The 17,383-nt window shown below is 34.1% G+C and overlaps 1 protein-coding gene across 1 annotated transcript; it reads left to right on the top strand.

The window, feature by feature from the left end:
- Positions 1-3,272: 3,272 nt before the first annotated feature.
- LOC149163312 (ubiquitin carboxyl-terminal hydrolase 25-like) lies at positions 3,273-3,785 on the top strand. Its single transcript, XM_089429071.1, has one exon. The coding sequence runs from the start codon at positions 3,273-3,275 to the stop codon at positions 3,783-3,785; it is 513 nt and encodes a 170-aa protein (XP_089285197.1).
- The last annotated feature ends 13,598 nt before the right edge of the window (positions 3,786-17,383 follow it).

Below are 17,383 nucleotides of genomic sequence, written 5' to 3'. Positions count from 1 at the left end.
ATTCATTTTTTTATTAACAAGAGATTTACATTTTTTGTACATTATGTGACTCTTAGGTTTCAGATCCCAAGGTCTCTTGGTCTGATTAGTCTATTCGGCTTCCACAATTAACCCATTTAGGATTTGGTGTCCAACATTCCCCCCCTTAATCCTAAGGGTTATGTATGAGTACATGAAGAGAGCTGTAATACAAAATGTGCAAAAAATGCATGGCAGCACTAGGTTGAATGTGCTATATGAATATGTTGGTATAAGGGCAGTGGTTTAACAGTGGTTTAGGATGACCACCAACACTGGAACACTTAGTGCAGTTCCCGGAACTCTTCCAAAACTGGCAAGAAACTGAAGTTTTCTGCTAGAGGAAGTGATCCTATTGTTTTAAAGAGGGAAACCTTCAACCATAAAAGGGAGGTCTCACCCCGCATAAAAGGTAAAACTTCAACCTGAAAAGGGAAGTCTCAACCTGTGATGGTTTAAGGATGACCAACAACTCTGGAATGCTTAATGCAATTCCTGGAACTCTTCCAAAGCTGGCAAGAATCTGGTGTCTTCTGCTAGAGGAAGTGTTCTCAATTTTGTTCCTGGAACTCTTCCAAAACTGGCAAGAAGTTGAAGTCTTCTGCTAGAGGAAGTGTCCCAGATTGCCAACTGAAGGCATGCTCAGGGGCATCTTTGTCTCTGGCTACAACTCTGAAACTGGTGTGGCAGGTTGTGGCTCAGGCTCGCTTGATGTGGCTTTGAAGCTTGTAGATGACCATCATTTCCCCCCTTGTCAGATACAAGGTGAGAAGATGGAGAAAATTCAACTGCAAGACCCTTCAATACTCTGGAACAAGTTCTGACATGTGTTTGGAATAACTTCTTGGCTGTTGATGCCCATTTCCAAGAAGCGATCCATCCAAGATGAATCTTTGTTCTTGCAGGACGTTTGTTTCTGAAGCATCTGTGTGAAGAATGGCTAATTTTGTGACAGTGCTTACATGGATGAAGATCAAAACAGTGATCTTTCAGATGGCCAACTCGGTCACAGTGTTGGCATTTTACAATCTGTGGTTGTTATTGTTGTTGTGGAAGAGGAGTAGAATCTGGAACAACTGAAGCTGAACTTTCATGAGGAGCAGGTGAACTGTCATGAATGAATCCGGCACTCTGAAATTGAATGGGCTTGGCATAGTCTGGAATATGAAAGGACAAGTCCTTATCATATCCAAGACCAGTTTTGTGCTTGTTGTGGACAAGCTGTTCCCAAGGTGTGATGATGGGCTTGGGAAGTGCAGACTGAGTTTCTGCATCTGCATATACAACTGCTGCTTTATTTGAATGAACTGTAACATTATTAACATGCTGCTGATGGGTGGTTGTCTCAATGTTCTGAACAAAAACAGGTTCAGAATGGTGTCTATTTTGATGTAGCTCTTCTTGCTGTAGCTGTGATTCAAGCTGCAAAAAATCGATCTTTTCCTGTGCATTTTGTAGACAGACCTGAATGTATAAAAGAGAGGTTTTTCTAATTGTAACTGTGTTGTCAGTAGTAGAACTGATTAGAGTTTTCAGTAACTATAATAAGCCATGAATTTTCACCATTATTCAACCAACTCAAGACCTCAAAAAGTGACCACAAATTTACTTGTAAGGGTAGATAGCCAGCAACTTATAATTTTTTTTTTTGAATTTAAACCTACGGTTTTGTATTGATCCTTTGTACAGTGTTAAACAGTGATGGTATATAAATCACCAACAATTTGCTGGTGCAAGTTTAAGTTTCCCGTAATGAATGCTTTACTAGCCAGTGCCACAATACAAAAACTGACACAAGCTTTTGACAATTCTTCACTGAAGAAAAATACTTTTGTCAAAAAATATCTGTCTAGAAATACCTCGAAAACAACTGGACTTCTGAACAACCAAAATCTCAAAATACCATATGCTTAATCTTGGAAGGCTTGTAACTTCGCAGCTATCATTTTGTGTTACTTAACACATCACCTTCTTATATTTTGCTAGCATATGCTCCACCATGAATCAGGAGCACTACGAAACCAATTTAGTATCTACTTCATTCGAAGTGATTTTATTAGTACAGGCAGTTGCTGCATCATGTCACCTCTAGATTAGTTCGATCTCTGGCGTCCCTTGAAATTTCTTTGGTAACCAAAAAGGTTCCTTTGACCGGTGTACATATATGACTCATGCATACAATGTAGAGGTGTTACCCATAGACGTATTCTTCAATCAGCGTTGTATTTATAATACAGTGCTTTTCTTTTTCTTCTCCAGCATCTATCTCTAGAACTACAAGTGACAATGCAGCTCCACTCTGCAACAAACCCTTCGTTTCCGTCCGCTTAAGAGCAACATCATGATAAGCACAGTTGTGGACTTGATTCCAGACTCTCTCTTTCAAATCAGTGCCAGAACGGCAGAGACTAGCAGCATTATCTGCATTAGCATCTCCGACAGCTTTCTAAAGAAGATTTTATTCTATTGAATTACTAGGTGACACACTCTGAAGTTTTGGAGACAGATTTCGAGCACTGGGTGATAAGTTTGCACGTGCAGGAGACCTAGCAGGAGGACTAGACTGATCTGCACTTCGCGGCTATGGCAAGACCAACTGTGCCGAACTGGGGAACCACTGTCTACAGAACGACTCCGAGATCTTTTCCTTCTCTTATCATCTCTACTCCGGCTTCTATGACTGTATGAAGGACTTACACTGCGGCTTCGGCTTCAACGGCGATAATCTCGCTCTCTCTCATGATATCTATGATGTTCATATCTATCATGGCAATTAAAAGAAGAACTGCAGCAACACGCCCCAGTGTCAACACATTCGGCAATGTAAAAAATTTGGGCGCCGAAGAAATCGAATTGCAAGGAGTGTGTGGAATCTGATTATCAAAGCGTATGGAGGATATGGAGCTTATGGCAGCATATGGCATGGAATATGGACTGAGCGGTATGTATTACTACTATGGATAGAATAACATAGGCAGTGCAGTGTTAAGATGAACAGCATATGAATCAGCGGGCAATGAATCATAAACTAAATAGACGCCACAGAATAAACTAACAGTCATCGCCACAACTTACAGACCATTGAGGAGGGCGTAGAGACTTCCAAAGTGTGACTCATAGCCACCACAACACAGATAACTGGAACAGGTGTGGTATTACATGTTAATGAACAACCACGCATATGTCAGGCCACTGAACAACCTGAAATTCGCACTAGAAATCAAAGAAGCATGCTCCAATATTAGATTCCAATGATGAAGCCCATCAACCTTAGATTGCAAAGCCAAGTCAAGCGCCTTTCCTGCGAAGCAAAGTCGAACAAGATGGATGAAATTATGGATATCAGCCTTGATATATTGCATGCAAGCTCGTTGAAAGAAGCCTTTTTTTTTTTTTTTCAGTCGGAGCTGCTCGATGGAAACGACGAGTACCGCTGTGAAAAGTGCAAAAAGTTGTCCACAGCATGCAAGAAAATGTCAATCTTTCAAGCTCCTAATGTTCTAGTCATTCAGCTGAAGAGATTTGAGGACATATATGGTGGCAAAATAGATTGCAGCATTATTTTTGAGGAGCGCTTAGCACTTTCTGGCCATATGTGCAGAGACACTCAGGATGTGCGGCCAGAGTATACTCTCTTTGGTACGATTGTCCATTCAGGCTACTCACAGGACTCTGGTCATTATTACGCATATGTGAAGGATGCAAATTCTCACTGGTATTGCTGTAATGATAGCCAAATCTGTGGTTCAGGGTGGTTAATAGCATAGTGCATTCAACCGCGACGTTACAGAATCCCAATTACTCACCATTCGTTCTCAGTCAGAAGGAGATCCTTGATAAGAAGCCGCACAATGACCAGGCAATCACAGAACTACACCACTGGTGGATCTGGCAAGGCCACGACATGTCATTGTCAAAGAAGAAACGACACTGATGTCGACGTCAGTGGAAGGCGGCCTTCAGAAGCCCGGATGAAAAATCTGGAATTATATCAGGTGAGAGCGAATTACCAGGTCAGAGACGTTTATGAATCAGTGAGAGAGCTGAACAGTCAGACAGAGGGGCAGGCTAGCAGCGTTGAGGTTAGGTGGAGCAGGCCAGTGTTCAGAAATAAAACGCATATGACAGACAGGGCCAGTCTATAAAAATGACAGACAGAGCAGCACTAAAATTACCATGAAACGCTTATGGACAGAGAGCGCAGGTAAAAAATATCGCAGAGAGACATCTCAAAACCGCTTGGACAACGCTGGCAGTGTCAGGAGCAGCTAAAATTTAGCTGAAGAAATATTCATGAGAAAATATTCCTGAGATGCAGAATTGATGGCATAAATGACTTGCACAAAAAAGTCCATACAACAAATGGCTCAAATTAGTTAGGCAGGGCAGGAATACGCCTGCTCTGATACCATGTTAAACACACATGGACAGCAAAGACAATGTGAAAGATAAATCATGCAATTCATTTTTTTATTAACAAGAGATTTACATTTATAGTACATTATGTAACTCTTGGGTTTTAGATCCCAAGGTCTCTTGGACTGCTTAGTCTATTCGGCTTCCACACTAACCCATTTAGGATTAGGTGTCCAACAGTACTTCTAGAGATAAACTTGTAGATAACAAAGATTGCCAACTCTCTACATTAACATCAAGATCAAGATTGTACATACCTTGCACTTTGAATCCTTTTGAGATGACTTTTAGTTTTATTGTGTATCTTTCGCTTTACAACGATACTTCACAAATTCAAGCTTGAAATCTTAACATGTGACTGTGATTAATCCTTGATAGATATATTACATTTTTTTATTTGTTTCACATTACCATTTGAGAAATTTATAGATCTACATCACCATATCATTTTATTTCATAAAATGTATTTTCAACTAAAAATATTTTAGCACCATTAATTTTATTATGATAAGTTTTAAACCAATATCCAAATTAAAATTCATAGAAATAGGTTCTCTTGAACCTATGAACCATGCATGTTTCTATTGATAAGGTACATTTAAAATATAATTTATATTTTATAGATCATCACTTACCTCTACTTCTTTATCAACAAAGTTCCCCTATTATATTTTATATTTGGACATATTAAACTTATCTCTTTTAAGTTCATAAGCATCGTTTCTAAACTTATAACAAGAGTTACATGTATCATTCTTCTTTTATGAAATCCCACCTTGACATAGTTCCATTTCCACCTTTCTTCTTTTGTTCTTTACCCATGGATTTCTTTTCTATGACAAAACTTGATTTGAATTTTGAAATCCTTTCCTCTTGTTACATAAGAAATTCATCAAAAGAAGGTTTTTTATATACCCATTATAGATACTTGATATTTATGCAACATATTATTTAATGTTATTTTTAAAAAATATTATCTAATTATTTTAAAATATTTAATTAAAAATAAATAATCATAAATATTTTATATTTTTTCCATCTCTATTGAAAAAATTCAAAAATAGCACCTTATTTGTATTCATTGTGTTATATAATTCTATTAATTCCTTTTATCTTTTACTTCATATATTGTGTTTCTTTACTTGCAAAAATAATAATATCTTTCACAATTATTTTCAAAATATCTTTCACGGATATTTTCAAAAGAGAAATCTTAAATTCAAACTTTAAAAGCAGTTGATTCACCTTTATTTCTACTTAAATTTATCCCTAAATTATATCTTTAGATTACATCTTAAACTTCTAATTTATATGACTCAATTCATTTAACTGGTTCATTTTCTCTAAATAAAAAGTTGTTAAATTTCTTATGTCTTTTTAAATAAACAGAAAAACAAATAAAAGAAATAAATAAATAAAAGAAATCTCACATTCAATAACACCATCGAGGGTTCTATCAATGACCTAATCATATCAAAATATTTTGCAATTGATCACATTTCATCATTTATTTCTAATAACTTGCTATTTTTCTAATAATTCGGTCCGTGGGACCATTTAAACAAATTTCTAAACCAACCATTATCATGTGGGACTCAAACAAATTAGTAAACCGAGCGTTCATTGAAGAAATGACGAATGGCAGCATATCGCATAACATACAAAATATTTTGCATATATACATGCATGTATATATAACAATATTTAGCATATATACATATATGTATACATATTACACAACATTAGGGAATTTTGACATCCTATCCTATATTCAACCCCCTAGAGGCTGGTAAATTCTCGAATGGATTACTGAAATTATGTTACAGATGAACTTCATGCTGACAATGTCTATACAAACAAACTATGTCACATTCTAAGATAATGGCCGATATAAAGTATATACAAATTATGCTGCACGCCAGCTCTGTGCTCATGATCCTCCTGTTAGCTCCCTTTACGGCTCCCTTTATGGCCGCCGATAATTTGGAAAAACGGCTCTCTTTCCAGCTGCCGTTGATTTGGAAATTGTCTGCCGCCAATTACGGAAACCGACTGCTGTTAAATTAATTTCTTATTGGGAGCTCCTGGAGTGGTCCATTACTCCCTTTGCAGTTCTCTACCATGTTCTATGGAACACTTGACACATAGCCAACAAAAGCTTGATGGAAGCTTGGCTATAAATTTTTTCTGTTTGGTCCCCAGGCTCACTACTCAAACCCCTTCAGCCTTACACCATAAAATCAGAGTGCGCAGAGCTTGGAAGATTACAGATATTAGAATATTGCCGTAGTTTGAAAACCATTCTATAATTGATACCTACGCTTAACAGGAATTTCCTGAAGGCTTTAATATTCATATTTCTTCCAATCCTTTCACTAGAGTTATTAGAGTTATTTTTCTTTATAAAGAGACTGTCATGTATTATGTATTAGTTTCTGGGCATCGTGGCGTTATGTCATTCTTGGTACCATAGCCTTGAAAGAAATTGGGTTGAGTTAAATATTTTCCTGTCAAGCCCTTCAAACAATTCACGGATCATGATTTTCCTTGATGGAAGACTTGGATTCTTTTAAATCTTTAGAAGCTTTGTAATATTTACCATAAAAATAAAATTTCAGCAGCAGAAATTGAAGCCCATGGAGGGAAAGACCAGTCTTTATTAACTTAAATCAGAAATGTGGTCCTTCTCAAATTTCGTTTTTGCAAGCAGGCCATCTATAAATCAAAAAGGAAGGGACTGCCTCAAGCGTAGCTGAAAGTCTGGTATCTGAGTGTGAGTAGCATCAATGGCAGAGGTATGATTTCTTGGGTATTAAAGTTTTTTGATTCTTTTAAGTGTTTATTCCGCATTATAGAATCGTTATTATGCTATCACCTCCGAAATATATTTTGTTGTTTAGCCTCGCTCTTAGTTGCCATGAAGACTCTCAACTTTTCTACAAAATATAATTTTGATTAAATATTAAAAATTAAAAAAAAACTTAAAAAAACAAAAAAAACAAAGAAAAACAAGTAACACCTAACTTATATATAAAAATGATACTCATTTTATATTAAAAGGCGAAAAACAAGAAAATATCAAAATAACTTGGTCTCACTCAATTGTCAACCAGATATGGCTACACAAATATAAAAAAAATTGCTTTACAGAGTGTTTAAAAATCAAAATAAAAATTTTAATCTCGCACGGATGGAAAAAGGTCACCGAATTCTATAGTTTAGAAGCACAAGTTGAAAAAAGTGCGAAGAAAGCACTATAGGGTAGTGAAAAATTCAAGAAGCTTCATTGAATTTTTTTTTTTTTGAATTACCGGAACAACCATTTGCATTTGATTTCAAAGACTATGTTATTTCATATAAAGTTTTTGGTGTGCGTTAAGTAATTAAGTCATATTTTTATACATATCGAAAATAGATTATATTGTAATAGGTTGTTAGTCAAATTTAATTTTAGTTTATTAAAGTTTTAATTTTAACTAGTTTATTAAAGTTTTTATAAAAAATAAATATTAAAATAAATATTTTGAAAAAAAATATAAATTATTATTTTCGTAAATATACATTGATTGATTAATTTTATATAGTTTTAAATTGAATTTCAAATATGAAAATTATATTAAAAAAAAAAAATCCAAAAAATGGTAATAAAATACTATCTTAATTAATAATTATTATACCACCTCTATTCCATCCTGAATCCATAATCAATATTTAATTACATTCTAATATTTTTCAAACATTAAATCAATTTTAATATTTTTCAAATATTAAAATATATTTCTTAAGAGATGATTACTGATAGCGAAAGGTACACTGACTTCCTGGTCAGGAATATTTAATTACATTTTAATATTTTTCAAACATTAAATCAATTTTAATATTTTTCAAATATTAAAATATATTTCATAAAAGATGATTAATGATAAAGGTGCACTGACTTCCTGGTCAGGAGAGAGAATGGACCAAACACCCACACTCACTGTACTAAATTGAATTTTTATATTTTAAATCAGAAAAGAAGCCCAAAAAATTAGTTGGCAATAATAGACCTGACTAAATATTCTAACGTCCAACTAAGTGAGGACATCAACTTCTTAAATGGGTAGTAAAGAACTGTCCTCCAACCAAGTGAGGACGTCTACCTGTTAAATGGGTAGTAAAGAACTATATTCTATTTTGGCATTATATGAAACATAAAAAAAATTAGTTTAACTCGGTGAGGCAAAAATTAAAAATTTGCTAAACCATCTTAAAAACAGATATAACACACTTAAGAACTATAGTTTATTTTGGCTTTATTTGAAACATAACTTTTTGGACTAACTAGGCGGGGCAAAAATTAAAAAATTGCTAAATAATTAATGTAAATGGGATGATAACAATATTATAAGTATGATGTTTGTATAATGTTTAATTACACTGAAATTAAGCACCAAAATATAAGCTTATCAAATTTATAATCTGAACAAAATTGGATATAAAAAAATACATTTTTTAACTATATTTTTATAACTGTTTTTAAGGGTGTATTGTTTTTTATTTTTGGTTAAAAGATTTTGATTTGAAGTTTATTTTTTTATAGTGTTAATGATTATTTATGTGGTTTTAAATTGGCTTTTGAGATATAAAAGTGTTATAATAGTTTATATTTTTGTTATAATATTATGGGCCAATATCAAGGTTTATCAATACCACATGCTGAAAGTCTATAACTCAATTCAAAATCAAAATATTTTTGAAATATGTTATTTTAATTTAATTTAATAACATTTTTTAAATTAAAAATTAATACTTACAATATAATAATATAATAATTTGTTACAATACCATGGACTAATATCATGACATAATTCATTTCAAAATCAAAATATCTTATAATTTTTTATTTTATTTTAATCTTATTTTATAACAAATTTTATACCTGCCAGAATAATTATATTTTTTTATTTTAATCAAAAGAACATTGGCTTTCAATTATATTTGAAATTTTTAAACATATTTTATGAAGTTTATTGACTTTCAATTACTTTTGAAATTTTGAAATATATTTAATGAAATTTATTAAACTTTTATTATATTACATTTTATATTAATTTTTAGTATTGATGATGATGATGATGATGGTTAACGTCTGCTGAGACCAAACATTGGTCCATCGGACCTAAAGAAACAAATTATTTATTTTGATTTAAGATTTTATTCCTATGCTCAAAAAGCTTGGAGAAAAGCCTCCTGAGCTCACTATAATTTTGACATTGTAAAAGGCTAGGAAGGTCAGTATTGTAACAAAGATTGTGAAACTAAGATCTAATGTGGTTGTACGCGGGACACTCTAAGAGGAAGTGGTTTTCATCCTCGATGTTCCCATTCTCACAAGATTGTGAAACTAAGATCTAATGTGGTTGTACGCGGGACACTCTAAGAGGAAGTGGTTTTCATCCTCGATGTTCCCATTCTCACATAGATGGCAGAATCTTTCCATCCATGGTGTTTTAAAAACTGCCCAACGACCTGTTTCACTATGGAGCTCATGAGAATTTGTTCTAATCTTTGCTATATTAATTTTCCTCTTTGAGCTAGTTAAAATAGAGAGATACTTTTGATCTTCTAGGGTGGGGTTGATGACCTTCTTATAATAACTTAATTTTCTTTTAGCTGCTAAATCTTTCTCACACCACATTTTTTCTTTGAACTTAGAAGTAACAATATCTTTAATGTTATTAATGTTTTGCAAAGCATCATTCTCATTGATCTCCCAATAGTTTAACCAGGCCCTTGTGTCTTTATGCCACCCCCATTTGAGCCTTAGGTGGTTTTGGCTGGAATTTAATGCTAGCTTAGGAAGTCTATGATCGCCTATGTTATTGAGTTTGTGCTTGTACAACAGAAACCTATTCATAGCTAGGCTCTCAATAGGGGAAAGACCTGCTTCTATAAGGAGAATAGGATAGGGTGTATTACTTTTAATTTTCAGGTTATACGTTATAAAACGCTTCTGGATTTGCTCAATCTTTCTCCATGATTCTCTAGAGATGCTGCAACCCCAAACCTCACAGCCATATAAGATAACAGGAGTGACTAAAGTTTCGAAGAGGAACTTCTTTTTATCCCACATTACTAGGTTTGCAGTTTTACAATTATTTTCAAGACCAAAATAAGCTTTCCACCCCCCATTAATCCTTTTCTCAATGCTATGGTTCCAGTTGAGCGTGTGATGAATATCAATTCCTAGGTACTTGTAAGAATACACTTCCTCCAAGTTATTATTTTCATACACAAAATTAGCATAAGTGTCCTTCTTGGATTTAATAATCATAACTTTTGTTTTGTCAGAGTTAATGGTCATACCCATGGTAGAGCAGAAATATTTAAGAAGCCTGAATTTCTTATCAAGATCAGATGGGCACCTTGCAAAAAGAACAATATCATGAGCATAGAGAAGAAGGATGACGACTATCCCAGCTAAGAACGTGCCATCACATCCTGCTTCCTCTAAAGAGCCTTCGAGCTTGTCGATGTAAATGCCAAATAGGGTACGGGATAGGGGGCAACCTTGTTTAACTCCGATGTTACACTTAATATCTTTCGACCACCCCTCATTGCTCTTTAGCTTGGCAATTACATTCTCGTATAACCTTATAGCAGCAGCTGTCAACTTGAGAGGAACCTTTAGCTCTTCTAATCTATTCCAAAGGTTGTATCTAGGAATCGTATCGAAAGCCTTTCTAAAGTCTACAAAGCAACAAAATAAATTGGATTTATCATTACGACATTCCTCCACAATGATCCTGAGCGTAACGAGGTGGTCTGTTGTTGAGTGATGCCTTCTGAAACCTGCTTGGCCTTTAGCCCGCTTACCTTCACTTTCAAGCCATATGCTTAACTTCTTTTCCAAAATACTACCATATAACTTGGCTAAGAGAGGGCTGATCATAATTGTCCGATAATTAGAGGGGTTATTTGTATCCCCACTTTTAAAAATAGGGATAATGAGGCTCTCAGTCCACGGTTTAGGGAACACTGCTTGATTGAAAAGCTTGTGGATGTGGGGGATGAAGACAAGACCTCCAATATATTATATTAATTTAAAATTTTATATACATATATTCAAAATTATCAATAAAATTATTATTACTATTTGAAATTATTAATTATTTTTTACATAAAAAGTAGGTAATAAGAAAAATAAAACTGAATATTATAATCGTTTAAAATTAAAAAATATTGGTATGTGGTTGAAATGTTTGCCATGTTTTGCATTATTATTGTTAAGAAAACTTTGTCACAAAAATTTAATTTATGTTAATGTGAAAGAGATCTCCAAAGAAAGATTCTGAATACCACGTCACCCAATCTAAACCATATCGGAATGCGAAACAAGACAACAAGAAAATTCGTAATGTGAAAGAGCGTTGCAACAAAAGATTCGTTGCGTCTTTCCCTACCAAAGGCTGATAGTGATGCGGTTGGATATGTGGATCGATTGACAAAGTACTACAACTACTAAATTTGGACTTCAACCTCCTTTTTTTAATAAATTTTAAAGAGACTTCTGTGATGCATGACGAGCTTTATAAGTAGTTTTTAAAACATGAAAATAAAATTTAAAAAAATAAATAAAGAATTGTGTGTTGAACGGTGAGATTTACGCATCTCTGGAATTATTTTTAAAAGATCAAATAAATTTGAAAGTGGAGATATTTGATGTACGGTGAGCTTTATGCATCTTGGGAAGTATTTAAATATATTTTAATGTTTTCTTTGTTAATTGAATTTATGTAAGTGTAGATTTTGGAATGACTTTAAGAGCTCACAAATAATAATAAATTCAAATTATTAATTTAATTATGGTTTATGAGATTTTAAAATATTCTTACAATTTATAGTAGTAACCTATTTTTAAGGATAAATATATATTAAATGTATTTTAATGTTTTATTGGGTAATTGGATTTATGTAATTGTAGATTTTGAAATATTGTAAAATTTTATAAATAATAATAAAGTTTAATAATTGTGGTAGTCTAAAGATCATGCTTTTTCGCTGTGAAAGTTATGAAAAACTAAGTCATATTGTGAAAAAAATCTGGTAGAGATTTTTGTAAATGCAAGTAAAAGTTGTCAAATTTCATAGTCTTAGGTTCCCTAGAGGTTTTTGATGGTGCTGAATCCATTTCCATCATCAAAAACATGATTCAAACACTGTACCTACAAGATTTTTTGAAAAAAAAAAATCTGAGCAACTTTTGGCCATGGGCGATTCCTCAGCCTCCATAAACGACTCCCTAGTTAATCTTATTATTGTTTCTGAAATTTTAAAATATTCTCAAAACTTAAGATCACATTACAATCACAAAAACATCTTATCTATTATTGTTTAATGATAAAAATATTTTAATTAAATAAAAAAGAGAATCCACAAATAAAAAGATACATCTACATAAAGACGTTTTGCAAAAAGTGTTGCATGTCAGGAAAATCACAATTTCACATACAAATATTGTTATTTTCTGTCTATCTTTATGATTAAATAGAAATTGTGTTTCAATATGTCTATATATCTATCTATCTATATATATAAATTAAATAATTTAAATTTATAATTTTTAAAAATCACTAACAAATTTTGAAAAGAATTATCTAAAAAATATTTGGAAAAAGAACTTTTCATATATATAACTTTAACTAAACCAATAATCACAAATAGTATAAAGATTTAGAACTTGCTTCCAAAACGAAATGTTTCCATTTTGTCCAATAGTATAAGGATTTGGAGCTTGCTTCGGGATGAAATGCTATCATTCTATCCAATGCTAATATAATAATAATATACTTATTTAATCTTAGTTTCAATATAATAATAAAGGTGGTCAATTAAAAGGTGTTTGGAATATTTTGTCCAATGCTAATATAATAATAATATACTTACTTTAATCTTAGCTTCAATGTGCCGTCAATTAAAAGGTGTTTGGAATAATGTAGTGTTGTTAATATATTATTGCTTTGGGAGTTTGAAACATAAAGTAAACCTATAATAAAGAAAATCGAGAAATATATTATTGCTTTGGGTGGATTTTCTATTTACTATTATTCAATTAGAAATATAAGGTAGGTTAAAGTATTATTGAATTTAAAATATATATTTCTTCTTTTTTTTAAGAGTTTAATTGAATTCTCAAAACAAATTTTGAATGGGATGTATAATTATGAAATTTATTAATTTTTAGGGTTGGAATTTACTAATTATTTTTGAATTTCAAAAATTTATTATTTTATTAATTATTTTCTCACATTAAAATGCATTAACACTATATTAATTTGTTTATGGTTATTTCTTCATTAATTCATTTACATTATTATAGAAATGATTTCTTTATCATATTTAATATATCCCTTTATATTACAAATTATAATTTTTGCAATAGTTTAGTGAATATATTAACCACATTCTATTTTTATTACAATACATTATATTAATTATTTTTTTTAACAAAATGTTGTTGAGTTTAAATATGTTTTGATTTTGCATGATAAATTTGATTATTTTCCAATTTCATTGAAATTTGATTATCACTTGATAGTTGTAAGTACTCCTTTTCTTTCTCCAACTTCTTTGAAATGCATCTTACCCAAATTGTTTGATAAGTAGCACTTGCAATGCTTTATACTTTACTTTAGTTGAAGGGAATGAAATACTTGGTTGCTTCTTACTTCTTTATCTGCTGGCATTCTGAAAGAGGATACCTCAACACTTTGCTACCTTTCCAACATCTGCGTGTGTGATGTGGAAGTTTCTAGAGTGCCTCCAGATGGAGTGGCAAGCTTATTCCCATCTCTTTATGTGCTTGTAACCTCAGCTGTCTCCTCTGTATATTATTGTTCAAAGACAAGATTCACTCTTTGTCTCTTAGCCTGGCTTGTCTCTGCATAGGTTTGTGATGTTGCTCTTTTTGAGGTAGTGGCCCTTTCCCTATTTCTCTTGAGGCTTTTCTCCTCGTTTAGAGGAGTCTGTAAGACTAGGGGGGTACTCATGGTGGCCTCTAGTCTATCTTTTTTCTCTGATTGCTCTGGTATGTCTGATTTTTGTGGTACCTTTGATAGGTCTGGTACTTCTAATTCTTCTTGTACCTGTGATTCTTCTGGCACCTGCTGGAGATGACCCTCATCAAGCTATTTCTATAGGTCAATTAATGTGTTTTCCACAACAACTTCAGTATTATCCCTGTCCTCTAAAGTGTTTTCCACCCATTGTAATTGGTTGGCATACTTTTCTATCTCAGGGATGTGGTGATAGATATAGGGAGCCATCTTGTTTTTCTGCCTTCTTTTGTAGATGAAATCCAATGGATCCTTTTCAACTTCTCTGCTATTAAAAATAAAGGGACCTAATTGGTCTTTGATCTTGAGCTGGGCTTTCTTTTTGGCTTTAACAAAGTTTACGTCATCTAAATTTATTATCGGCCTGTAGTACTCCAGAGTAAATAACCTCATTGGGAGGTATTTAGGTAGTTTGTACGGGGCCAACTCATAGCCATAAATCCTAATCTTAGTGTGGTTTTGGTACAAGTACCAGTCACCTACTTTGGATTGTTTTGAGAGTTGTAGGATCCTCTTTATATCTGAACTGATTCTTGGAGGAGGGCTTCCTTTCAGCATTGTCACAATGGGATGTACAAATAGGGCTATGAATTATGTATATGAATATGGCGAGTGATATTTATGGATCAATGGAGTCCAAAAAATTACTGATCTAGGGTTACCTTTTGTGTCAAGCTTCTGGAGAGTAAAGGGGAATTTATCTGCTTGGAAATATAGAAAACTGTGGTACAAAACAGAGGAGTATTTGAATACTCTCTCATTGCTCATTCTGAGAAACTAGTCATGCATCCTATCAGCTATAAATTTGGCATAGTCGTAGATAACAGCAGGAGGCTGTCCTGGAGTGTATATGGACATGAAGGCTATAATGATTTCATCTATATACTCACTGGCGGTATAACCGAGGACACTGGATATCATTTCTACAATGTCCTGGCCAAATGGGGAAAATATGGTATGCACATATGGAGGAGGATATTTGGGGGTATACTTCTCTTCTAGGATGAAGGTTTGGATTATTTCGGCCAATCTTGCACGGCTGAGCTTGGGAAATAAGTCCAATAGATCTCCAATGGAGAGGGGAGTCAAGTTTTGGCCTGTCTAGATTTGTAGCGTCTCATTGATAGATTCAGCAATGATGGTGAAAAGTATGGTCTGGTTAGGGGAAATCACTACTCTTTGATTGGGGATATAATTTGCATGGAAGTAATGGACAATTTTTGGGAAAATGTGAACTTCAGGGAATTAGTACTTGGGCAAATTGGACTCCCAAAAACCAATTTTATCAGCATGGTTTAGGTATTGGTCTCTGTATCAGCAGTATAATTTGAGAGGGGATTCATGGATAGAGGTGTCCTTTATCTGGAAATCCTTATCAGCGAGGGGGAGGTGGTCTAGGTCCAGATGAGGAGTGGAAATAGGTCTAACATCCATGGTGATTGGGACGGCCATTCTCAGTTCTTGTCCATTTTATCGATCTTGGGATCTGAAGATGATGAAGGCTCGCCCCTCTGTCTCCTTCTATCAGCATCACCTTTGAGCTTTTCTGCAGCCATGATGTTTGATTCTACTTCCAGAGATGCATCTTGCATATCATCCAAAGAAGCACATCGCCTCTCCCTCAACAGTAAACCGAAGTCAAAATCAAAGGCGTTAGCATAAATGAGCCTAGCAGAGGTAGTGGCGGGTTTCACCTCAGTTGGTATCTTGTTGTACATGTGGTTAAATCTTTTATTAAAATCAGGCAGCAGCTCACCATTTTCCCTCTATAAGTTCCCAAACTCAGTGTGGTAGTAAAGGAGACCCTTCTTATGCCCCTAATGCTTTAGGAATGCATCATCTAAGTGTTAACGGGAAAAGTGTCTATTCAGAACGACCCTATCCCACTAAGGTGTGACAGTGACCTTAGAAACAAACAAGGAAAACTACTTTCATATTCTTCTTTATGAACTATAAACGAAGAGGAATAGGATGAACCAACCTGTGTCTTGCACTAGTCCTTTGATCTAATCTCTCTCCTCTTTGACAGCTTCCAGCTACCTGCTCCCTTACTTGCCCAGCTTCACCAAGTTCCTGTAAGATCACAGAAGAAGAAAACTACACAAAGACATGGATTTATATTCATAAATAGCTTAGGATTAGATTTAAGCTAAACATACAAATGTAACAAACATCAATGAAACACAAGCATGTAAGAGAAACTCAAATAGTTTTATTGATATAACAAGAAGATCCAGGAGGAGTTACAACCGATGATTCCTGATCCAGCATCAACCTCCCAGCAAAGGAGTCCCCTCTTCACCTCCAACAAAGCATAAATCACCCAATACTCTGATATCTATCTCAAAACCAACAGCAATTCTCTGCAATGTACAAAATTCCAACCTCCGGATCTCTGGGATGAGGGATCCATATATAGATGTATGCAAAGAGGATGAGTCAGCTTATGATCTGACTAGTGTCTTCTCTCTGTCAGTTCTTGCTTCCACTTGGAGACTGAGAGCCTCTTACTCATCCTTGGTCGAACTCAGTGAGGCAAGTGTCATTGGGGAAGATTCTGGAAGCTTCCATTGTCTGTCCACCTCGCGGAATGACACTGCCATTTGTCATTTCCCGCTCAACGCACCCTGGTAGTGCATTTAGGTGCGTTGCAACGCACCTAGCTAGTGTACTTGGGTGCTATGCAACACAACTAGCTAGTGGAGTAGCTGAAATGATCCTGATTTGACTGATTCTGAGCAGTTTCTGGTGGAAAACTTCTTGGAGAAGCTGTAATTTGTTGACCTTGTTCCTCTAGGGGTCGGAACAACACTTTTAGGGACTTAGGATCCCTTGGTTTATGGACATTTCAT

The sequence above is a fragment of the Pinus tabuliformis genome, chromosome 5_1, assembly GCF_031772625.1.
Source record: "Pinus tabuliformis cultivar Carrire ecotype Pingquan chromosome 5_1, CPIR1, whole genome shotgun sequence".
NCBI lineage: Eukaryota > Viridiplantae > Streptophyta > Pinopsida > Pinales > Pinaceae > Pinus > Pinus tabuliformis.
This window is presented reverse-complemented; position numbering and strand designations above follow the sequence as displayed.

What these genes read in the sequence shown, in the direction of transcription:
- LOC149163312 (XM_089429071.1), top strand. Translation starts at nt 3,273, where the DNA reads ATGAAGCCCATCAACCTTAGATTGCAAAGCCAAGTCAAGCGCCTTTCC.